Source organism: Emydura macquarii, unplaced genomic scaffold, assembly GCF_026122565.2.
Source record: "Emydura macquarii macquarii isolate MOO-44397 ecotype Brisbane River unplaced genomic scaffold, CSIRO-AGI_Emac_v2 contig_1477, whole genome shotgun sequence".
NCBI classification, from domain to species: Eukaryota; Metazoa; Chordata; order Testudines; family Chelidae; genus Emydura; species Emydura macquarii.
The window spans coordinates 17,354,754-17,377,746 of record NW_027131614.1 but is presented as its reverse complement, the minus strand read 5'-3'; the positions used below and the strand labels follow the sequence as shown (position 1 = coordinate 17,377,746).

General features: G+C 43.8%; 1 protein-coding gene across 2 annotated transcripts in view; it reads right to left on the bottom strand.

Annotated features, from left to right (window-relative positions):
• TOX (thymocyte selection associated high mobility group box) overlaps positions 1 to 681 on the bottom strand; it is a 251,738-nt gene extending 251,057 nt beyond the window's left edge. For both annotated transcript variants that reach the window (XM_067553725.1, XM_067553727.1), the window contains exon 1: positions 343 to 681. In XM_067553725.1, the coding sequence (XP_067409826.1) occupies positions 343 to 450 (108 nt within the window). In that variant the 5' untranslated portion in view covers positions 451 to 681. The remainder of the gene's footprint in view (positions 1 to 342) is intronic.
• Positions 682 to 22,993: the final 22,312 nt, after the last annotated feature.

Genomic DNA, 22,993 nt, shown 5'->3' with positions numbered 1-22,993 from the left:
TCCACGAGAGAGAGAGAAACATACACACACGGGCTGGCTCCCAGCAAGAAGGAAGGAATCAGAAAAAAAAAAAAAACCACTGTCACCTTCCTGCACCATCGGGGTGTTTGGAAAACACCCAGAGCTTACCTAAAATATAACATTTTACTACACCCCCCCCCCCCCCCAAAAAAAAATCCCCAACAACTCCTACCCGCAAGAATGGCTTCGGTGTGGCTGCCTTTGCTTGAGAGGTTAACTCAGTATGCAGCCTGCTAAGACTGACTGAGCTCCCATTCACGCACAGCAAAACACCCCCCCAGATAAAGCACCTCAAACAAAACAAAACAAAACACAAGTCACCTTGTTGCAATAGTAGGGGTCCAGGCAGGGAGAAGGTCCCAGACAAGGGGTATCAGGAGTGGCTGCAGGCTGTGGTGGTGGAGGTGGTGAATAAAATCTTACGTCCATTTCACTAAAACATCAAGCAAACTCCTGTCCTTTTTTTTCTCTCTCTCTTTCTTTTCTTTGGGTTTAACGTTCGTGCAAAAATAAGAATTAAAAACAACAACAACAAAACCCCCCAAGCAGGCTGAGAAGATTCAGCAAGAGGTGCCTGAGTTCAGGAGCAAAAGAAACACCTTCCCTGCCTCACATCCGTTTGTGGTTTGTAAAGAAAGAGAGAGGAGGAAGAAAAAAAAAAAAAAAAAAAAACTCTCCCCCCCCCCCCCCAAAAAAAAAAAAAAAAAAAGCACCAATCTGCAGATGTCTGCAAGAGACCCAGCAGGCAGCTTCTCCTAGAGCAGGGCAGGTAACTTGGAGTATTGTTTTCCCTGCACACACACACACACGCGCACTGGGCGCTCTCTTGGATTCTCGGAGTTGTTTCTGTCCCCCCACCCCACACCTCTCTCGTGCCTTGCTTGCTTTAATCTCTCTCCGGGGTGGGGGAGGGGGGCATTTTCGTTCCTCCACCTTGAGGCGGGGGGGGGAGGGGGGAAGCTAGTGCACACCCGTGGAGGGGGGAGAAGGAGGAGGAGGAGGGGGGACTAGAGGCGAAGGCGCGGGGCTGGGCTGGCCCTGGAATGGCTGCTCCGTGCTGCTGGCTGGGAGGAGAAGCGGGAGACCAGACCGTGCGCGCCGCTTCCAGAGTCCGAGCGCGCGTGTGTGTGTGTGTGGGGGGGGGGGGGGGGGGTGCGCGCTGCACACAAAGGGGCTCGCGAGCGAAGAGCCCTTCGCGGCTGCCCGGGACGGGGCCGGCAAGTGCCGAGAGGGGGCGCTGCAGCACCCGCCACCCCCACACACCCACCCACTTTCCCCGCGCCGCCCTCGCCCCTGCCGGTTCCTATAGCGCCTCCTCCGCGCAGCGCTGCTGGCCTGGCTGCCCGGCCCTGAGGGGAGAGGAGCAAGAACAGGGAGGGGTGGGGAAGGCATAAAACCGGGGGCAGGGGCCTGAGCTGGGACCCAGGAGCTCTGGGTTTTCTGTTCCCAACTCTGCCACAGGCTTCCTGGGTGTCCTTGGGCAAGTCACTGGGGGAAGGTCTGCGCTGTGAGGAAACAGCCACTGCAGCGAGTCTCAGAGCCTGGGCCAGCCGGCGCAGCGGGCGCAGCTGGCTCCGGCTGCAGGGCTCAGAATCGAAGTGTGGCTGTTTGGCCTGGGGCTGCAGCCTTTGCTCTGAGCCCCAGGCTCACAGAGCCCGGGCTCCAGCCCAAGCCAGGGGGTCTACATTGCAATTATTAGTCCGGCAAGCCAGCCGGAGTCAGCTGACCACTGGTTTTTTATTCCAGTGTAGCCATATCCTGGGGGTATGTACACACTGTGCATGAAGCCGGGACTCTGACTCATGTTTGAGCACAACTCCATCCCTTCCATCCACACACAAATCAGTCTGCCCTAGGACCCTACTAGAGGGGTGGGCTAGGGTCCAAGTCCCGCTATGACTTGCTGTGTGGATGGAGGTCAAGCCGCAGATCGGAGACAGAAAGTTTGTGTAGAGTGGTATGGATGCATTAGCACAGCTTTGAGACTGGGTCCAGCAATTTAAAGTTTATGATGCAGCGTGGACACTCAAGCATGGGCTTGGAAACACAAAGCCCTGGTCTACGCTTACCTTGCGTAATTCCCGTCGACTGCTGTGCTTCCCTTCTGCGCAGCGTCTTCACTGCACTGCGCTGACAGGAACCGCGTTCCCGTCGATGCAGTGCTACGCCACTTGAAGGGGTGGTTTTACAGCGTGGACTTCTGGATCGATTGAGCAGGTCTTCACTGACTGCTCAATAGATCCAGAAAGGTTAATCTGATGACGGCGATTTTGCTGCCATCAGTGTGGACGTACCCTGAGTCCACAAGTCCAGGTCCCACAGACCATGGCTTAGTGTACAGTGTAAACAGTACACAACAAACAAATCTCCCTTTCATCTCAGTTCCTAATCTGTAATATGGGGATAATGATGCTTCCCCACCTCACAGGGATGTTGCCAGACAATACCATGAATGCCTAGTGTTGCCGTGTCTCACACTGTTATCACAAGTCTGATGATATCCCATGGAATCATATGAGTAGGGGAAAATCTCATCTTCCACTTAAAAAAAAAAGTAATTTTCATGGTGGCAGATGCAAGCTCGAAAATATGACCTGAGAACATCATAATGCTCAGAAACCAGAAGGCAAATAAAAATAATCTGAAACGTATTATTATTATTTAAATATTTTATGAGTTTTGGGGGTCTGACTCATGAGTTTTAAATGGTTTAGGTTTGCAATATTGCTTGGGGCTGCCTCGATATAAGTACTTAGCATAGACAGATAGAGAAGCAAAATGGAAAGAGGAGGGGTAGGGAAATGGAGGTCAGAGAGGATATAAAAATGGGAAATAAGAAGGAAGAGGAGCAAAAATAGTGGGAATAAGGGTAAAAAATGGAGGGAGGATAGGCAAGAACATTAGAGAGGGGCAGATAAGCAAAAAAAAAGTGTAAGGGAACAAAAACAGGCAAAGAGGAAGGACTTTAGGAGGATCACAAACAGGCCTCATTGGGTTTCCTGTTGACTTTCTGAGAGTTTTAATCAAGAACAGGAGGGATATAAAATAATGCAGATTTGTAGGAAGGAGAGTACAGGAAAGACACCTTGAGATTTGGTAGATTTAAACATCACTGCACATTTAGAGAGATAATATGGAAGAAGAGAAAGTATCTTTTTTCTTCTTCATTTAAAAAAGTCTAAGAACTTTAATGACCTCACCACAGATAGGCCTTGGTGATTACTCCTAATTTCATAGTGCGATTTAAATCTACCACATGCTTATATATACATTTACTTCATAATACACACAACCTAAAAGTACTTTCACTGTTGTGTGTATTTTCATGAATATATTCTTTCTTGTAAACATTGTATAAAAACACAACAACCCTAAAATAAACATTTAAAACATATTTTGATATTTTAAATAACAAAAAACATGATTGTTAAGAAAATAAAGCAATGCTTCTGTGAGAACTATTGATCTGTGTTCAGTGGTTCAAACATTTTCATATTGTGAAGAATCTATTAAGATAGAGTATGTTTCCTGGTCCACCTCCACATCCAACCACCCAAACCTGATATCACCTTTCCCATTAGCAACTGTAAAGCTTGCTTATATGAAAAAAATATATACATATATTTTTGGAGGAAATACCAGGTAAGAAGGGCCTGAAGCAAGATTCCTTTTTCAAAGTTTAGTTTCATTGATTAGAAGTATCTCTGAAGATTCTCCATGTTGCCATTCTCATAATTTTGTTATTAAAAGTCTTGTGATATTAGGTGTTTATCTTAAAACCTTTCTTGGTTTCATGTGATTATGAGAGAATCTCCGCTTTTTTTTTTTTTTTAATAAGTTTCTAGATTTTATGGTTGTGGAGAAAATATTGAAAATGTGATCCAAATTCATCCTAAAGGCTCAAACATCAGAAGGCAAATAAAAAGATCCCAAAAATGTATTATTTAAAAAAAAAAAAAACACTCATGATTTTCAGGGGCCTGACTAGGGATTGGCAATACTGAAACTAGGCAAATCCTAAACTGTGGTTGCAAGCAGTGTCATTGCTTGAAGACAGATATTTCACGATTGCAAATGGTTTGTCCATCGACCATAGTCTGATACAGAGGAAGGGAGGCTTAGTACACACTTACCGGGAAATTTAGCGGCAGCCGACGGGAGTTATGCAAGCTATCAGAGTAGCTTGTGTAACTCCTGTTAACTTCCTAACTTCCCTTTAGCATACTGTTCCCACTACACTGTGCTGACGGGAAATGCGTTCCCGTCGACACAGCGCTATGCCTTTTGAGGAGGTGGTTTAATTTAATCGACTTCTGGATCGATTGAGCGGGTCTTCATTGCTGATCAGTCGATCCGGATAGATCGATCTGACAGCAGTGAATTTGCTGCCGTCAGTGTGTACATACCTGGAGAGAGTTCTGTCAAGAAGGTCTATACTGAGACGCTACTAGTGAAAGGCTACTAGAGGCTGTGGTTTGTCTTTCTGGTTTGTAGTGGAGCAGGATAACAGGTATGTTGATTCTAAAAGAGTTGCTCTGGATGCTTGATGCAGAGTGAGGATTTGGGTATCTGAATAACAATGGAGGACAAAGAAACATACAGCACAATAAATTGTATCATTAGATTTAAGTGAAAGATAATGGTAGCTGCCCTCTGTGACAGATATTTCAACCCCATGTAATATCTCTGGGGATCAAATTGTGTTACGTTTATATACCACTGTGGACCATTGAATGCAGCTTCAGAGGGGAGCGTTACCACAACTCCTCCAGGAATGAAAATTAATGGAGGGGAGGGGTGATTAAGGTGAATCACTTAGGTTGTAAACACCTCCGGAGAGGTACCACCCCTGGGAAGTCTTGCATATACTGATTCAAACTGGGTTTCCCAGAGAACAACAGACAAAGAAAGGGCTTTTGGCATAAAATGGCTGTATTTAAATTGACTCAAGGGAGCAGCCATTCTGGATCTTGAATTCAGGCCTATGCTATCTAGCCCAGCTCTCGTTACTGATTCCAGGTTGACCCTTGGCATGGTTCTGACTTTGACACTGGCTCTAACCCGTGGCATGGCTTCTGACTCTGGCTTTGACCTTTTGCATGACATCTGACCATGATCTTGATGCTGCCCTTGGCTTCGACCACTAGATCAGACCACCCCATTACAGGCCCTGACAGCTTACTCAGACCAATTCTGTCTCCTCTGGGACTCATTACTGAAACTCTGGACTAAGTATGGATGTGGCTGGAGCCCTCATCCTGCCATTGTCCCAGGGGCCTATGACCCTTCAGGACAGATTGCTGCCCTCCAGGCAGAAAAATAGAAACTGGGAAACCAAGTGCTACAGCTACAGGTGAGGATTCACTCCTTGTGTGAGCAAGCTACAGCACTTGGAGCAGCTGCTGATACCCACTTGGCTGCCCTTATGATGACCGGCTCCAGAGCCCTTCTGCCAGAAAGATATGATGGTATCCACAATACATTTTGTGGGTTCCTTAACCAGTGCAGACTCCTGTTTATGCTCTAGCCCCAGGAGTGTGCCACAGATCAAGTTAAGGTGGGGCTAACTGAGCCTTCTTAATGGGGAGACCCTGGTGTGGGCCTCTCCCCCTTCTAGAGCAGGATCATCCAGTGTAGACTAATTGGGATTTGCCACTATATTTGATGACCCTCACAAAACTCGCAGGTCAGAGACTGCCTTACAAAAGCTTCAGCAAACCCTAGGGTCAGCTCCTTCTTATGTCGCCCAGTTCAGACACTTAGCCATAGACACAGCCTGGAGCAGTGCTGCTGCTCATCAGATTCAGCATAGTCTTTGTGAAGAACTAAAAGATGAGCTGGCATGGGTGAACCCCCCTGACAATTTAGAAGTCTTTATAGATGGATGTATCCAGACACCAAACTGCACGACCAGCAATTGGAATGTAAGAGGGCCCCGCCTACTTGTGTGATGAGGTCCTGCACTCATCCTAGGCTTAGCCCTCAAGCTCAAGCAAGCTAAGCCTCAGCCAAGCCCATTCAGACTGCCATGGTGCAGCCCCACAGGTTCCTGGGCAAGCAAGAATGTAGAAATGGGAGAACCTCTGCTTCTATTGTGGAGGAACAGCACATGCAGTATCCACATGTCCTGTCAAAACCCCTGCTAATCCAATGACAGGGAAATGAATAACCCCACACCCAGTCAGGGTCGCGAGCCTGGGTACCACCAGGGAGAAACCCTGAGGCTATGTTAAACCAAGAGTTCCTCATCCATTTCTGCAGATCCCCCTGAGATCCCAGAAGTTGAGCAGGCCTGGGTTCTCTGTCTTCCAGGACAGCCAAAGGTTACCCCAGACCTGGTGGAAACAGTAGACAAGTCACCTCTGGCATTGGACCTGGTTACATAGGAGACCACACTACTGGAAGTGGTGATTGAGGAATGCTGGGAAGTTCTACAATTTAGCTTTATTTTCTCCTCACATGTCACCCTCACATGGGCAGCCTGGCTAGCCCATCATATCCCCCATTTCTGTAGTCCCAACTCATCGTTTCCTTCCCATCAACTTACAGGTGGCCACCCTATCAAACCCAGAAACACCAACCCGGCACTAGAAACTAACAAGAGTACCAAGATGTCTTCAAATACCAGAACACAGACTTACTGCCCCACATCGTGTATACAATTCCCCCATCAACCTTCAGCTCAATGCCACTATCACTTTTGGGTTGGGTGTATATATTCTATGTCCCAACAGAGCTAGCAGTGTTAAGGGAATACCTTCAGGAAAATCTAGATAAAGGCTTTATCCACGGTTCTACCTCCCCCACAGGAACCCTTTTTTGTAAAAGAAGAAAGATGGTTCTCTGTAGTCCACACACAGTCTCCAGGCACTGAACCAAGTAACCATACACAATCAGTACTCTTAACCATTAATCTCAGAGCGCTTGGATCAAATATGATCATTTTTGATGTTCACTAAACTGGACTTTACAGATCGTATAAACTAGTTCGAATCAGGGCAGGGGTCTAGTGGACAGCCTTTAGAAGTAGGTATGGACACTCTGAATATTTGGTAATGCCCTTCAGACTCACCAGTGTTCCCGCCACTAACATATTTTGAGATATCCTAGACCAGTTTGTGATAGCATATCTAGATGATACCTTAATCTACTTAATCCAGTGATGAAGCCGAACACAACTATCATGTCGGTGAAGTTCTCACACGCTTGTGCCAACATGGGTTGTATGCAAAACTGAAAAACTGCATATTTGACCAATCTTCTGTTGAGTTTTTGTGGTTCTGCAAATGGACTATGGATGGATCCTCAGACAAGTACTAGCAATTCAGGAGTGGGCAGAACCCTGGAACATACGCAACATCCAAAGATTCATGAGGTTTACCAACTCTTAAAGGAGGTGTATTCTAAACTTCTCAAAGGTCACAACCCTGATCACGATCATCCTCCAAAAACCTGCAAGGTTTCACTGGCCTCCAGAGGCTCAACAAGCCTTAGAACGGCTGAAGATAGATTTCATGTCTGCCCTTGTGCTGGTCCATCCTGATCCTGAACAACCCTTTATTCTTTATTCTGGAGGCATTGGGGCGAACTGTCCCAAAGTGCAGGGCCCCAGTAAGAGATGCATTCATTTGCATATTTCTCATGAAAACTTACTCCAGCCAAACAGAATCACAAAATAGTCAACAAGGAGTTACTCACTATCAAGGGTGGATTTGAAACATGGTAACACTACCTTGAGGTGGCCAACCACCCCCTCCTATTCTTAGCAGACAATAAGAATTTAGAACACCTACACTCTGCCAAAGTGCTGAATCAGCATCAGTAACTTGGGGCCCTGTTCTTCCTCAGGTTTGAGTTCCCAATCATGTACCACCCAGGCAACAAGAACAGTAAGGCTGATGCCTTTTCACATAAAGGGGAGTACTACACAGAACCCATTAACCACAAAGATCCACCACCCAGCATTGTCATGACCCATGGGTCTGGAACCTTGGTCTGTGGGTTTATAGGAGCAGATATAAACTAACCCTCCCCTGGCAGCCTGCTGACACACTGGCTTTCCTGTCCCAGCTCAGCCCAGCCCTAGTGTGAGGCTCCACTGCTGACATCTGATGGGCAGAGCCCCAGAACGGCTGATAGGCCTATTGGCCCTACATAAGCCAGTGAAGGAACAGAAAGCTATTTGAACAACTGGACTTCACCCTGCTTTTGACGATGTGCTTCCTGTTCCTGTTCCCATGCCTGCTGCTTGATTTCCTGGCATCCCAGTCTGGCTTGACTCTTGTCATCTGACTTGTGGCTCCAGGCCTCCAGTTTGTTTCCTGGTATTCTGACCCAACCTGAATCTGGTTCCCAACTTGTGATTCTGATCTCCAGTTTGTCTCCTGCTTCTAACCTCCTGATACTGTGACCCAGCTGACTCTTGACTCCTGTCTCATGACTGTGGACTTTGGCTCTGACTACTAGGTCTGGCTGCCCACAAACCAGCCATGACAGGCATATAATTTGTGGGTTTATACCCTCAGACTTCCTTACCATGCTTTCTGATCCAGCAAATGAACAGGATATTCTGTTTAAGCGGGAGCGGAGGGGGGGAACCAACTTTGCAGAAGGGTTGGAATAAATTTGGCTTGCGGGCCCCACAAGACTGATGAGTGACTCCTGATATGTTCAGTGTGTGTTTCAATGTTTGTTGTTTTTATGTTTCCTATTTTTCCTTTTACCTTAAGAATAAATGTGCTTGATTACAGAGAGCTGGGTAGTACACAGAGCTGACAATAAACGATACCCTTGGAGAGAAAGCAATGCACAAGCACTGGCCATTAGTCAGACAGACTTGCCAGAGATATCACTGAGTATGGCGGGGAGCTTAAAACTCCCTAGTCAGAAGGGCGTGGGACAAGGGTCTCTGCCCAGAAACAAATGATGGCTGGAGATTTGACTGGGAACTCCTGGAGTAGACCATGGAGGAAGGGATATAGGTGCAGCTACCCTGAAACTGTGACACTCTTAACAAAAGAAAATAGGAAATATATTGCATTTAGGGTTCTTTATAACATTTATAACTATGCCATTTGATTTGCCTGACATTTTGATTATTTTCAGCACTTAATGTATCAGGCCGTCAGATGTTTTGAAGCTTTTGCTGTTAATTACCTAGATGACTTAATGATCAAGATGATATGAGCACCTAAGACATTTGTGGCAGGTGTCCGTAAAGTTTTTAAAGTTAAAAAAGATGTATTTATTGATCTCCTTAAATGTTATTTTGTTCAGTCTGAGACATGTTTTCTGGGTAATGTATATGTGAAGCCTCAGGTTGGAAAAGTTAAGGCTATTGTGGATTTTCCTTCTCTACCGACTCAGAAAGAAGTCGGAACCTTTTCAACATTAGTTGAATGGTATAGAAGGTTTCTATCAATCTTTGTCTGTTTAGCTGTGCCTTTTAACAAGGCGCATGCACAAGCCATTCCAGAGAAGGTGCAATGGACTAAAGAACATCAGCTAGCTTTTGAAACCTTAAGAGAAAGTTGAGCTGTGAGCCTATTCTGGGGCCCTGAGTTTTCAAAGCCATTTATTATACAGGTGGTGGATGTCTCCATTGTAGCTTTGAGAGCAGATCATGCACAAGGATAGGGCAGAAGTGGCATTGTGTTTCATATTTTAAAAGGAAACCAATGCCACGAGAAACCAAAATTGCATTTGTGGATTCTAAGTGGGCCTGGAACTATTTGAAACACTAACTGCTGAGCTGATAATTTCTAGTAGAGTTAGTTTGGAAATATAAAAAACTTTGAATTCAAGATTATTGTAAACATAGTAAAAATAAGAAATTGACCTAAGGCCCTTTTAAACTGGTCTAACTGAAACTTGAATTCGATTATTTGACTATGATGCAATGTTATTTTCTAAATTAAAAATCTATTGTAAGAAACAATAAAGGTTTTTTAACTAAGATATATTTTCTCATCATCATTAATATGAGAAGCCTGAGACAGAAAAAAATTACAACCCATTATAGAAGAGGATATCATACTTCAGAAGGCTTTGCTCCGTTTGGTACATATTTTGAGAATTTATGACCCAAAGCAACAGAAGTGGCACAGAGGTGTGTATGCTGTAACACAAGTATGATATAAGTGTCTGGAGGATGAGATTCTAATATAACTGTGGATGTGCATAGTGGGTGAGCATGATGATACAGGTCTAACCAATAACTATACACAATCATAGTGTCAAAAAGTCACCTCTTCTGGGAGCTGATTTCTTAACAAAAATAGTTCTCCAATAACATTTCATAAGCTCACTCAGCCTAAGTGACAGTTTCCTCAGACTTAGCAGCTCCTAAAGTTTCTGTATTCTATCTTATGATTTTTCTTCAGTCACAGGTTCTTGTCAGCTTTCTTCTCTTTGTGTCCCAAATCCTAACTCTCTCTATTACTAGAGGTCTATTTCTACCTCCTTTATATTCATGGTGTAGTAAGTCTGAGCCACATCTCACCTAATTAGGCAGCTGTAATTAACCTGCAACATCCTGCACAGTTGTACCACGTCCTAACAGGATGGGACAACAGGAAAATCATGCAACTTTGTAACATTATCTGAAAAAATTAATAAATCCACTTTCTTTATCTGTTTGTAAGTAGTACTTCAAACCCAAAATTAAAATTGCTAAAGCCTGGTTTTAAAGAGAAGTAGTAAAGCCCTCTTGATTTCCTAACTACATATAAATATAGTGAGAAACTTATAGACTAAGAGTTTATTTTTTTAGAGCTAGGAGGCACTATAGTTTAATTCACTACATGCATTTCTGGCGTTTCATTTTTAACGTAGGTAAGGTAAAAAATTAATTGAGTTAGGTGATTTTAATCTAGTCCCAGTTGATTTTTAGTCTGACACAGTTGGCAGTTGGAGTGCTGCAGATCAGGATTGAGATGCTTTGGCGAAACCCTGTAGGGAAATTTGCACAACAGCAGAGCAAGTTAACCCCATTGCAGCAGAAAGACCAGCTTTATCCCCATTCAGTATGATGATACAGAAACATCACACACAAGTTGGAGAGAGTACAACGGAGGGCAACAAAAATGATTAGGGGGCTGGAGCACAGGACTTATGAGGAAAGGCTAAGGGAACTGGGCTTGTTTAGTCTGCAAAAGAGAAGAATGAGGGGGGATTTGATAGCAGCCTTTAACTACCTGAAAGGGGGTTCCAGGGAGGATGGGGCTAGGCTGTTCTCAGTGGTGGCAGATGACAGAAAAAGGAGCAATGGTCTCAAGTTGCAGGGGGGAGGTCTAGGTTGGACATTAGGAAAAAGTTTTTCACTAGGAGGGTGGTGAAGCACTGGAATGGGTTACCTAGGGAGGTGGTGGAATCTCCATCTTTAGAGGTTTTTAAGCTGAGGCTTGACAAAGCCCTGGCTGGGATGTTATAGCTGAGGTTAGTCCTGCTTTGAGCTGTGGGTTGGACTAGATGACCTCCTGAGGTCCCTTCCAACTCTAATATTCTCTGATTCTAAGTCAGCTATTGTCACTGCTGTTGAGTCTGACAATTTTGTTGAGTTGTTACCTTAGAAGCAAGGTTTCCGGTCCTGCTGAAATTTCAGTGCCCCACCTACGTCCATCGTACTGGAACTACACACTTCACTTCTCAAGGAAACTCTCATCCCCAAATCAAATAATTTCACTCTGTTTTGCTGTTCTAGACATCCTAGCCTGACAGCTTCATCTCATAGATTTGTTGTACAATTTTAAAAACAAAAACCCTTGGGTGTTAAAGATACACCTTGAAAACTATGATTTGTAGAGTCAACATTTACATAGCTTGTTATGGTAGGTCTTACTGACTTTAACAGCAATAAGGAGATCAGCCTTTCTTATGGTTGAACTCTTCTCGAACATTTTTGTAGTGTGCAATATTAGACAGAAATGTTCTTTCTGGATCAGGGATATGTCTTTCTACCTCTTATTTTTCTAGAACAAATATATGGAGTCCATTGTAAAGAAAGTCCCAACTTCTACTAATTCTTGATCCTATATTTTATTTTGCAGTCTCTCAAGATAACAATACATTCTAGATTTTGGTCTAAGGTCTATAATTTGATTGTTGCTATTGTTTTGTTAGTTCCCTTTTTAAGATACCAGAGCACAACATCAACTGGCCATGTGTAATGATGTTCTCCTCCAAATGTTCTGCTTCTGCTCTGGGTGCTGAAATAGAATCAGCGCAGATTTCATTTCAGAATGTCCCTTGTTCCATTTTCAGTAGCGTGTAGTGTGACTAGCAGTAGGGTATGAAGAGGCAGAATAGATTATTAATCTTTAAAAGTATATTTCCCAGAGTTTAACATGCATGTTAATCAAATCCCATGAATCATGTAGAGGAGAATCCTAAAGTCACATTTGAAATGACCAGCATTTTAAAGAAAAATTGTGCATATTTATAAGAAATAAAAGGAAGCAGCTGTGTCATTTTACTGATGTCCCTGAAAATTATTTTTAAAGGAATAAATAGAAATAGAAATAGAAACAGAATAAACAGAAAAAAAGAAATATAAACAAAAAACCAGCAACAATCTCACAATGTACATCAATAATCAATACATCATACAGTGCAGATAAAAAAGAACTATCCCATCTCCCTAAGTACCATCCCTGAAGTGGCATCTCCCTACCCACAATTACCTTGAAAAGATACATTTTGTAGTGCATCCTGAAGGTCAACAGGCCTGGCTGTTATACCAAGATGCAGGAGTGGGTTTCAAAGCTAAGGGCCCCTCACGTACAATTGTTCTACCACCAGCTCCCTATCTTTTGAACCAAGTGTGATCTCCACTGGTCACAGCTGCATTGGTGAGGAGGGAGGTAGTCCACCAAGTAAGAAGAACCCAAGTCATTTTCTGTACCAGATCCTACTTCATTGCCAGTATGCTTGCACCTTTGCATATATCCAAAGGAAGAACGTGATGAGTATGTACTGCATGAAAATATAACTTCAATGGAAAAAAGATAAAGCATGTGCATGCACTTAGAAAGGCAAATTATTAGAGTCCTTTATCTACTGTTTGTCTGCCTTTCTCTCTCTCATTAGCATTAGAGTTTACTAAATATTTTTTCAAAGCACCAAGCCAATCAATTATGCCAATAATAATTACTTCCAAGTTATTTTCATTTTTCCCCTTAATACAAGCATATACACACAGACACACATGCACGCACACACAAATCAGCAAAACTGTTCAGTCAGTGTCAGACTTTAAGTCAAACTCACAAAAGAATGCAAACTGAAAAGCAAGTATCATTAAGACAGATAAATTGTACTGTAAAGTAGGTGTTTCAGGAAGCCAAGCACAACTCATATGTATGCTGCAATGCCTAGGAGTTAACAGAAGAGTATGGAATGTATTTCTGAATTTCCATGTCTTTGTGGGTTTAAGTCAGACCCTTAACTTTATTTGAATATAGCATTTTTGTACTTTAATATATTTCATACAGCATATATAAAGAAGATTTAATAACTGTCTTTTAGCAGTGGTTTATCTCTACCTCAGAGAAAGCCAGAATGAGTTTCTAGTGAAATCACTGACAAAGCATACACTCTAAGTCTTCTATCAAATTATTTCCAGTCTTGCTGATTTGTAAAAGATCTTTCAAAAAGATTCTGTCTTTCTGTGTAAAATGTTAAAGTTTGATTTTGTGTCCTAAATTTGTAAAAGAATTAGAAATAACCAGTAAAAGTCTAGCTTGCCAGCTTTAACTTTAAATCTCATATGACTGCCTCCTATCAGTTTCAATTATCTGTGCATACGGAATTTGCACTAACATTTAAACCTGGATCTTCTAAAATGTGAAAAAAACTATATTCTGGCATATTATATAACCCTTGCTGTAATAAGGAATTAAACATCCTGGAAGGAATTTACTGAATTCCTAGGATTCTGCACCCTTTTTTATTTTTTCAGATGTGCTTTATAGTTCTCTGGTCCTGATTCTGGAACTCTCTCTGAATAGTAAGGACTCACAATGAGTAATACTTACACAAATAGTCAACATGGATAAGGGTTCCAGAAAAAGACCCTTTGAAATATCATAACAAATATCAATTAAATGCCTTCTGTTACTAAAGTTAACAATTACATATTTACTCAAATCTTCTGCAGTATTTCAGACTCTTTGGACCAGGTCTTTTGATCTGGCCAAATTACACTCAGTGAAAGGGGTTGGAATGGTGGTTCTAAACCATCTTCTTGCTCCTCTAATACTTGGCCTGATTGGGGACCTAATTTGTCATAATTTGGAGCAGCATAAAGTCTGCTACTTTGGCAGCCGTGGATTGCAAGCTCTATCTCCCACTCAAGCTCTACCTCCCACGTCCTTGGCTTGCTACCAGATGCCATAAAGCCATCTATGAGCTTGTCTTCACTGCAAAACAAACTCAGATTATAACTTGAGTGCTGCCCCTAATTTGATTCCTGTCCATGTATAAAAACCTTTAACCTGAGAATTAAATGGTGCTTTTAACTTGAGTTGGCTGGCCCCATGGTGGTTTGAGTTAGCAAATGTTGTCAGCTGCTTACACAGCTACTCTGCAGTGTGGAGCTGCTGGTCTTCTACCAGGACCTCCTCTGGACCTGGAAGCTGGTCTTGGTGGCTGTCAGCTGCCCGGTCAGCTGCCAAGCAGGAGGACCTCCTCGCTGAGCCCCAGCTACACAACCCCCAGCTCGGTGTGCAGGTGGCGGGGTCCCCCTCAGTGCACCGGAGGTTGGTCCTGGCAGATACTACCAGGATTGGAGACCTCCTGGATGACCAAAGGGACTGGGGTGGACCCCCTCACACTTGGTCAGCACATGGGACTCTCCACTCTTTGTGTACCCCGGTGTATACTCCAGCAGGTGAGGGCAGCCTTACTGCTTGCCTCTCCGTATGGATCATTGTATGACTACCTGTTCTGTTCACTCCCTGTAAAGCACCTGGCACTGGCCACAGGATACTGGGCTAGATGGACCATTGGTCTGAACCAGTATGGCTGTTCTTATGTTCTTGTGCAGGGCCTGCAGGAGAGTGCTCCCCACCTGCCCCTGGCCCTCTGGACCTTGCCATTGGGCCCCCGCCCCATGAGCCCCCTGGCTATCTTCTTTGCAAAACTTGAGCTGGCTGCGTGATCTGCAGCTTGTCTGTCTTCTAATCGCACCTAGGAAACAGCTGTATACGCTTGTGGTCCATTCCCTTCACTTCCTTAGCCTCGTGTCCCACCCCAACACCAAGTAGTGGGACATCCTACCACCTGTGGAAAGTCTGTATTTGGTGGGCCAGTCTGTATTTCACCCTGATCCCCTGGCCCGACGGGGATTTAGGTTGGTGGCTTATTCACAGAGCCATGAGCACGGACATGTACCTGGCACAGTTCAGCTCCGGCCCTGACACTTGCCACTTCTGTGGCACAAGGGAGACCGTGGCACATATCTACCTCAAGTGCGCCAGGTTGTGCCCCTCTTCTGGCTCCTCTAGAACTTTCTCCTCAGGTTCGGGCTGCACTTCACCCCACACCTTCTGATATTTGCGCACCCCATCTGTGGCCTCACGAAGTTGCAAGACCTCCTCATTAACATTAGCCAAGGTGGCTGTCCACCATGCCAGGAGGGGGTTGTTGGATGTGGGGTACTTTGCGACTGTGGGGCCTATTTCCGCTCCTCCCTTAGGTCATGTATCTAAGCAGAGTTCCTCTGGGCCGTGTCCTCTGGCTCCCTGGGTGCCTTCTGCTTGGTGTCCCCTTCTGGATCCCTGCTTTTGACCCTGGGAAAGAATTCATAGAGTGAATCAGCTTACTAAAGTGCAAAGAACCATGGGAATGCCCCCAGATGTCTTAGTGCCACACATCAGTGAATGTAGCACCAGTGTGGACACAGCAGCTCAAATATTATTTCACAGTGTGGCCGTTCTCACTTGAGCTAGGCTAACTCGAGAGAAAGTAACGAGAGTGTAAGTAACTCGAGTTAATTCTGTAGTGAAGACATACCCTGTGCTGCCTTTGTGCCATTTGATGATTTCCTGTGATGAGGTTATACAAACCACACACGACAACAATGGGGTAAGGAGCTGCTCTGGGCTCAAGGCATGTAATGGCTGGAGGAGGAACTTAAAAGGGGAGTAGAACAGCTCGCTGGTTGACAGACCAGGGAAGAGAACAGACCTTCAACTCTCAGCCCCTGAGGAAAAGGGATGACTGAAAGCAGGAGCTTCCTGGATAGTCACTGCCTGAAGGCCCCTCCCCGAGGGAAGGGAAGCCAGATCCTGATACACCCTGAGAGAGAGGAATTTCCCTCCCTTTCTTACTAACTCAGTTTTTTGTGGTAGTTCGCCTTACCTTGTGTCCATGGATTACCCTGAAAGGGGAGAGACTTGGAATTGTCCTGGCCAGAGAGCCAAGTTACAGCAAGAGGCAGGCCATCATAAAGGCGGAGCAGTCACCAGCAGGAGACCCCAGTGGAGAGCGAACTGCTATGCCATGCACAGCCTCAAGGAGGGGCCAGTGGTGAATTGACCCCTTCACATAAGGAGGAATCATCCAAAAGACCTTTCAAGTAAGGGTTAATTTCCCTGCCCTAAAACATTCTGAGATCTTGAGGTATAGACATTGTACACAGAATGCAAATATGAGAAAACAGTTGCTTTTGCCAAACTATGGCACAGAGGTTGATTGTAGAAACAAAAATAACAACTTGACTATCAATCAGCCAAACAGAAAATTATCTGTGGTATTTGGGGCCACACAAACTGCAGGTGCTGGCTGCATTGTAGGTCAACCTATCCAATAAGATAAATACATGAAATGGCTGACCAAGTCATTGGGACGAGAATTCCTGTAAATAAACGTTTCATTTTCCATTCCTTTTCCTCTTCTGGTTCCATCCATTTCCCACCCCCCATCCACTGGGACTATAGAACTTGTGGTAATTGACATGAAGTAATTCAATTGTACAGTGTTAGTGGAAGTAGTGTGTGGGGGCAAGGAGATGACAGACATATCCCAAACTAGCCTGCAGGTGGGATAGAAATAAAAAAATGACCTTAGAAAAGATGGCTCCTGCTTCTGGTGGACCTCCTGGGGATGGTTCATCTGATTCTGATAGATTGAGCCTCCTATGAGCCTCTATCTTCCTCCAATATAGATACATAGATAGATAGATATGTGGGGGCAGGGGCGTGATTCCAGTGTCTTTGGGCCATAGCTTTTCTGTCATGGTATAACTTTTCTCTGCAGTTTTCATTTTTTGTGCGGCCTGAAGTGGAAATATTCAGCACATCTCAGGATCAGGACCTTGAATTTTATTACTTTTTGCCTATAAGAAATAGAAAGCTTAAAATTTCTTTGAGTCCAGGAGTGTAAGAATGGATCTTTAACTGCATCACAGATGGTGCGAGAGACAATGTGCATGATTAAGATGGGCTTTTTAACAAAAGCGATGAGAAGAGGTTTCAAATAATTTTGGGATTAACTCTGTTGTTAGCACTGAATGATAACTTTTGTCTGTTCTAATCTAACTAGGTATTTATATAGCACCTATCATTGTGATATTTGCAATTCATACCAAAAGGGTTAATCTTCCTTAACAGTTGGCCGTGCCTACAAGCTTGGACTTCAGTAAATCAAATAGATCAGGTAGATCTATCAAGTGATGTAATGCCCAAGTGCATGTTGAAATCAGCTATAAGCAGACATTTCAACCTATGTAAGCCAAAAGGATGAAGCGATTTTAAATTAAGCTATCAAAATGGGGCATTCAAGGATGCAGTAACCTTATTTTCAGTCTTCTAGAAAGTGGAGGAGGGATCAGGCATGAGCAAATAAATAAACCTGAGACTGAAACCCTGGCTAGTTCCTTTCTAGCTGCTCTATATTATTATTAGAATCTTAGATAGCTTCTTGGACATTGGACATGTGCCAAGACATTTTGTACAGAGCTGGCTGACCCTAATTTTGGATAGACTGGGGAGTGTTTGTAGAACACGCAGTGAAATTGTTCTTTTATTCAAGATAAGCTAGAGAGACAGCACCACAAGATTGCAACTATGGGAGTCTAATGGAGCTTCAGGCTTCATCATATCAGCAAGCACTGAATGGTGATGGTATAGAAATATGGTAGAGCAGTCTGTGACAGACCTTATGTGGGATCAGCCTCAGCCCTGAGCCCCATGTGACTTTAACCATTCTGTGTCTGCAAGAGAGGAGATCTCATACTTGGGATCAATCTCTACTCTACAGGTGATAAACGCAGAAAGTTAATAGCAGATCCGGTCCTACAGTCCTTATTCAGTCACACTTCACAATATAACAAAGGGGAGTTTTACCTGATTGTGCACTACAGAAGTGCGTCTAGAGCTGCTTTGGGTCAGAAGCCAGGTAGGCTATGTGAGGCTGGATAGTGCCATGTGTGAATTGTATAGAATGAGGATGGTTTTAGCTCTGTAGCCTCAGACTGGGATTTAAGAGCTCTAGGTTCTCTTGATGGACCTCTCAGACTTCCAGTGTGATAGGCAAGTCATTTCACATTTCATCTTTGTACCTCAGGTCTCTCATCTATAATATGGGGAAATCATACCTGTTATGAAGATTAATTTGTTAATGTTTGCAAATTGCTTTGAGATCGTTCTATGGAAGGTGCTATATCAATGGAAAGTACCACCATTATACATAGAGACCAAAATGCTAAACATTGAAACATCTTTCAATGCTGGTATAGTTTTATGTTCTGTTTACTCTACTGAAGAGTTTGAATAATATAATATAAATACAGACAAGAGTATTTTACAGTATAAGTTCCATTAATAAAGACAATATATGCTTTATACATAAGGATTTTTCACTTCCCCAAATGACAACTGTCAAACTTTGTTACCATCCTCAATAATACAGCTGCAAAATGGGAAATTTCCCCATTTTTTCTGTGTTGGGGTTTACTGTGGGGTTATTATCAGAAAGTATCAGCAGTTTAAAACATAGATTTCAAATGGAAACATGGGCTAAGATCAATTTTAAACTACACTACAGCATCACAGGGAATAATAATAAAAAACCCACAAGTAAAACCCGGTGTGTGGGGAAAAAATAGAAACTGCCTGGCCCATGTCAAGATGAGCTAGGAAAAATCCAGCTCTAAGTGATGACCAAACCAATTATATGTAAGCACTTTATGGAAAATCTAGTCTATAGGGAGATATTTATGGTATTGCAAGTGCTTCTATAGATTTGGCCCCCACTTCATTTTTTTTCAATCTTTCCATAACAGAATCAATTATTTCACATTCTGTTTTCAGTCTGCTTGACTTTTCCTTGCCTCAACTCCCTCCCTCCACACCCCTTCTCTCTCTCATATCACCTCAGAGCTTTCAGAAAAAATACTGCCTTTCAGTGTGCTATGTTCTTGAGCTTTAGCAATTTTCCATTTCACTTCTTTCTTGTTATACTTTTTCCATTTAATATTTGAGAAGAAAAATTGCTCTTTTGAAGGTGAACAGGACACCATCAAGATAGTTTTGGGCCAAGAATTTAATACTTTCAAATATAAAGTTTACTTTTGGTTTCCTGTGTTTTCCATTCCACTGTTAATAAATAAATCAATAAATAAAGCTTTGTTTCACCAACACCAGAGGGTGTGTTTATGCATCTGTCAATGTTACATGTTCACAGACTACTTTCCAATAGCTTGGAGACCTGTTGTAGGCTTAAGAGGTGCATAACCCATCCCTTCCTGTGCACTACAGGGATGAGAAAGAACAGCATTATCCAGTGTTTTTAAGTGGTTGGGGTGATTTGCTGTGGGGGGGAAAGGAAAATAGGTCAGCGTTTGGGTGATTGGTCATGAATTTGTATCCGGGGCAGGGCCGGATTAACTCTCCTGTGGACCCGAGGCTATTAGATTTTGTGGGGCCCCTCCACCACACCTGAGAAAAGGGGATTTAAAACGCCATCATCCTACCCTCTCCCCTGAGCTGCTGCCTCCCGCCCATTCCCAAGAGGCTGTCCTGTGCTCTGCACTCCCCCCTCCCCCGCACTGCCCCATTCACAGACCAGCTCAGTGTCCCCATGCCCTGCCCTCCCTCCTCCACTTCTCTGGGCTGCCCCCTCCGCAGGAACCCCCATGCCCGCCCCCTGCTCAGGTCACAGGGGATCCGCCGGGCTTTCCCCCACCCTGTCCTTCCTCCCGGTGGCGTGGCGTTGCCACTGCTCTGCAGAGCTATTCCATCTATGCCCACCCCACGCTGCCGGTGGCAGTGCCCTGCCCCAGCTCAAGGCAGGCCTTGGCCAGCACGTTCCATGTGCGGCCAACAGGGACCCGCAGTAGCTGTGCGGCGGGCCGGGAACCACAGGGCTGCTGCTGCCCAGGGGCTCAGCACCGAGCTGGACGAACACCTGCAGCTGCCCACCGCGGCTCCAGGCAGAGAGAGTTAAAAAACCGGCTGCCCTGTGTGCTGCAAGTGGGACCAGCGCCAGCCAGCGCCAGGCTCCCCTCTCTGCCCACGGGTTCTCTTGGGGCCTCCCTTAGCCCGAGGCCCTGGGCTGCAGCCCCTAAAGCCCCTGTGTTAATCCAGCCTAATTCAGGGGCTCATATGGTTTTCTGGGTGGGTAAGGAAAGGGAAATTGGGCTAGGCCATTGCCAAGGGTCACAAGCTGGTTTGCCAGTGAGTGGGAGTGTGATTTGTATAAAAGGGATATGCCATCCCTGTTTGCCCCCTTGTGGCAGAGAGTGTGGCACTGCAGGTACACATGCGTTAATTTACTCATTGGGGTCTCTCTAAATTCAGCGCTTTATGTATCAAACAATGCCACCCCTCCCCTCTTCCAAGGGTTTCATTTATTAACAGAAAGTTCAACATACACTAGACCAATTTTCACCCAGGCTTCTTAGCAGGGAGGGAGAGGCATCTGAGTTTGTCAGCTCCACTTCCAAGCCCTTTACCCTCAAAGCACTCTCAAACATGATTCCTTCTTTGGAATCAACTGCCAGCTGAAGCTGTGCTCCAGGCAGCATGCAGGACACCCCTCTTGAACTACATCTCTCATGAGGCATGGCTTCATACACCTTAAGTGCCTTTCCCTGGGAGTTGTACTGAGCTGTTCCCTGGGAACTCCTCTTCTTAGGAGTCTCCTCACTTTAAGAGCACCCTCCTTTCACTGATTTCTGGTATGATTTTATCATGTTACAGGTACTTGTTGGCCAAATAGCTGCCAACCAGCCACCTAGGCAATTAATTATTACAAGTGGGCAGAGGTGACCTCATTTTCTTTAAAGAAGTCTGTCACAGGTAGAGTGGGCCCTGACTCCCCTTAAAGGGTCCATCCCCCCCCCCAAGTGATAGTGTAGTTATCCAAAGCAGTGAAGATGGGGGGGGGGAGGGGGGGCAGGTGGTTTTAATTAGAGCCCAGAGTTTTGCTGAGATTGGAGAATGTGGGGTGAAGGGATTGAATATAACAATAGAGAATAAGATGATGTTTTAAGAATAAACAACAATAAAAAAATACAGACTTTAAATAAAGTTGCTAATGATATTTATATAATAGCACATAAACGCTTTCTTTTGCTCTGAATCTATGACAACTGTTCAGTTCTATCTGATAGCTTTCCCTTACAAAGTAAATGAAGGAGCCCATACAGACTTCCAGAGCCATGGACAAATATGATGAGACCACTTTTTTTTAATTGCATGGAGTTGGCAAGTACAAGGAGAGGGCAGCACTTAAATACCATGGTGATACATACCTTATATAAATATACAAGAGAGACAAACAGAATGAGTCAACGCATTGCCCACTTTGTATAAAAGTTATCATAAATTAAGCTGAAAGTTTGAGAAAGAAATTTAATTTGAAAACATTTGGGTTTTCTGTTGCTGGGGTGTTATGATAGTGATAACAAAACTGTAAACGTATGACCTAAACTACAGCATCTAATGAAATTGTTAATTTGGCAGTGTACTTTTAAGCAGAAAAGAGAATAACAATGTAAAGGTTAGTTGTGATATAGGCCACTGTAATGACAACCTTCCCTCTCCTTGCAGCTTATAATGTTTGTGACATTTACCATGGACTTGAAGGACTGTAAAAAGATATGAGACAGATGTTGCAAATCCTTATTCACATTTGTTTTGCTGGCTATGGGCCTGGTAAAAGATAGAGCAGCCATGAAAAAACCCCCAACTATACACATTTGTTAGCCTCTGACGGTATATGCCCCATCCACTTTCAGCTAGGATAATCATTGCCCCCATCTTGCCACTCCTCTTTCTAAATAGGGGTCTGCTGTCCTGGATTCCTCAACTATACACTTTCTCCAGTTATTTGAATGTTCCTACTGTCTTAGACCCCGTTTCAACAAAGCATTTAACCATGTGTTTAAGTTCATCCCTCAACACCAAAGCAGTTAATTAAGCATATGCTTAAACTTAAGTGCTTTGTTGAACAGGGGCCTTACTCAGCACTGAAAACAGAATCATGGCCCAAATCCTTAAAGGCATTTAAGTGACTAACTCTGATTGATTTCAATGGGAGTTAGTGCCTAAATATCTTTGAGGATCTGGGCCCTTGTATTTTGTCATAATAGGGAGAGATAATTAACCAGATGCATCTTCATGTATTAACGTTATCTCTTGGAGTTATAGAAGTGTTTAATCCAAATTTTGTTCTTGATAATATTTTTCAATATATTTTAATAAATATTATATATTTTATATATATCTTATATAGATTATATATATATAGGATATATTTTAATAAATATTCTTTCTGCATTTTCATATAGTTAAGCTGTCCCAAAAGGCAAAAGAGTTGATAAAATATGGCTGCCGGCTTCCATCCCGCTGTATCTTGCCAATCTCAACTATAAAATGTGTCTGCAATGCTGAGATATTTTGCTGAAAAGGAGGAAGGGGAAAAGACTGAAAGAAAATGGACAACTTCAAGCTAATTTTACGTAAGGTGC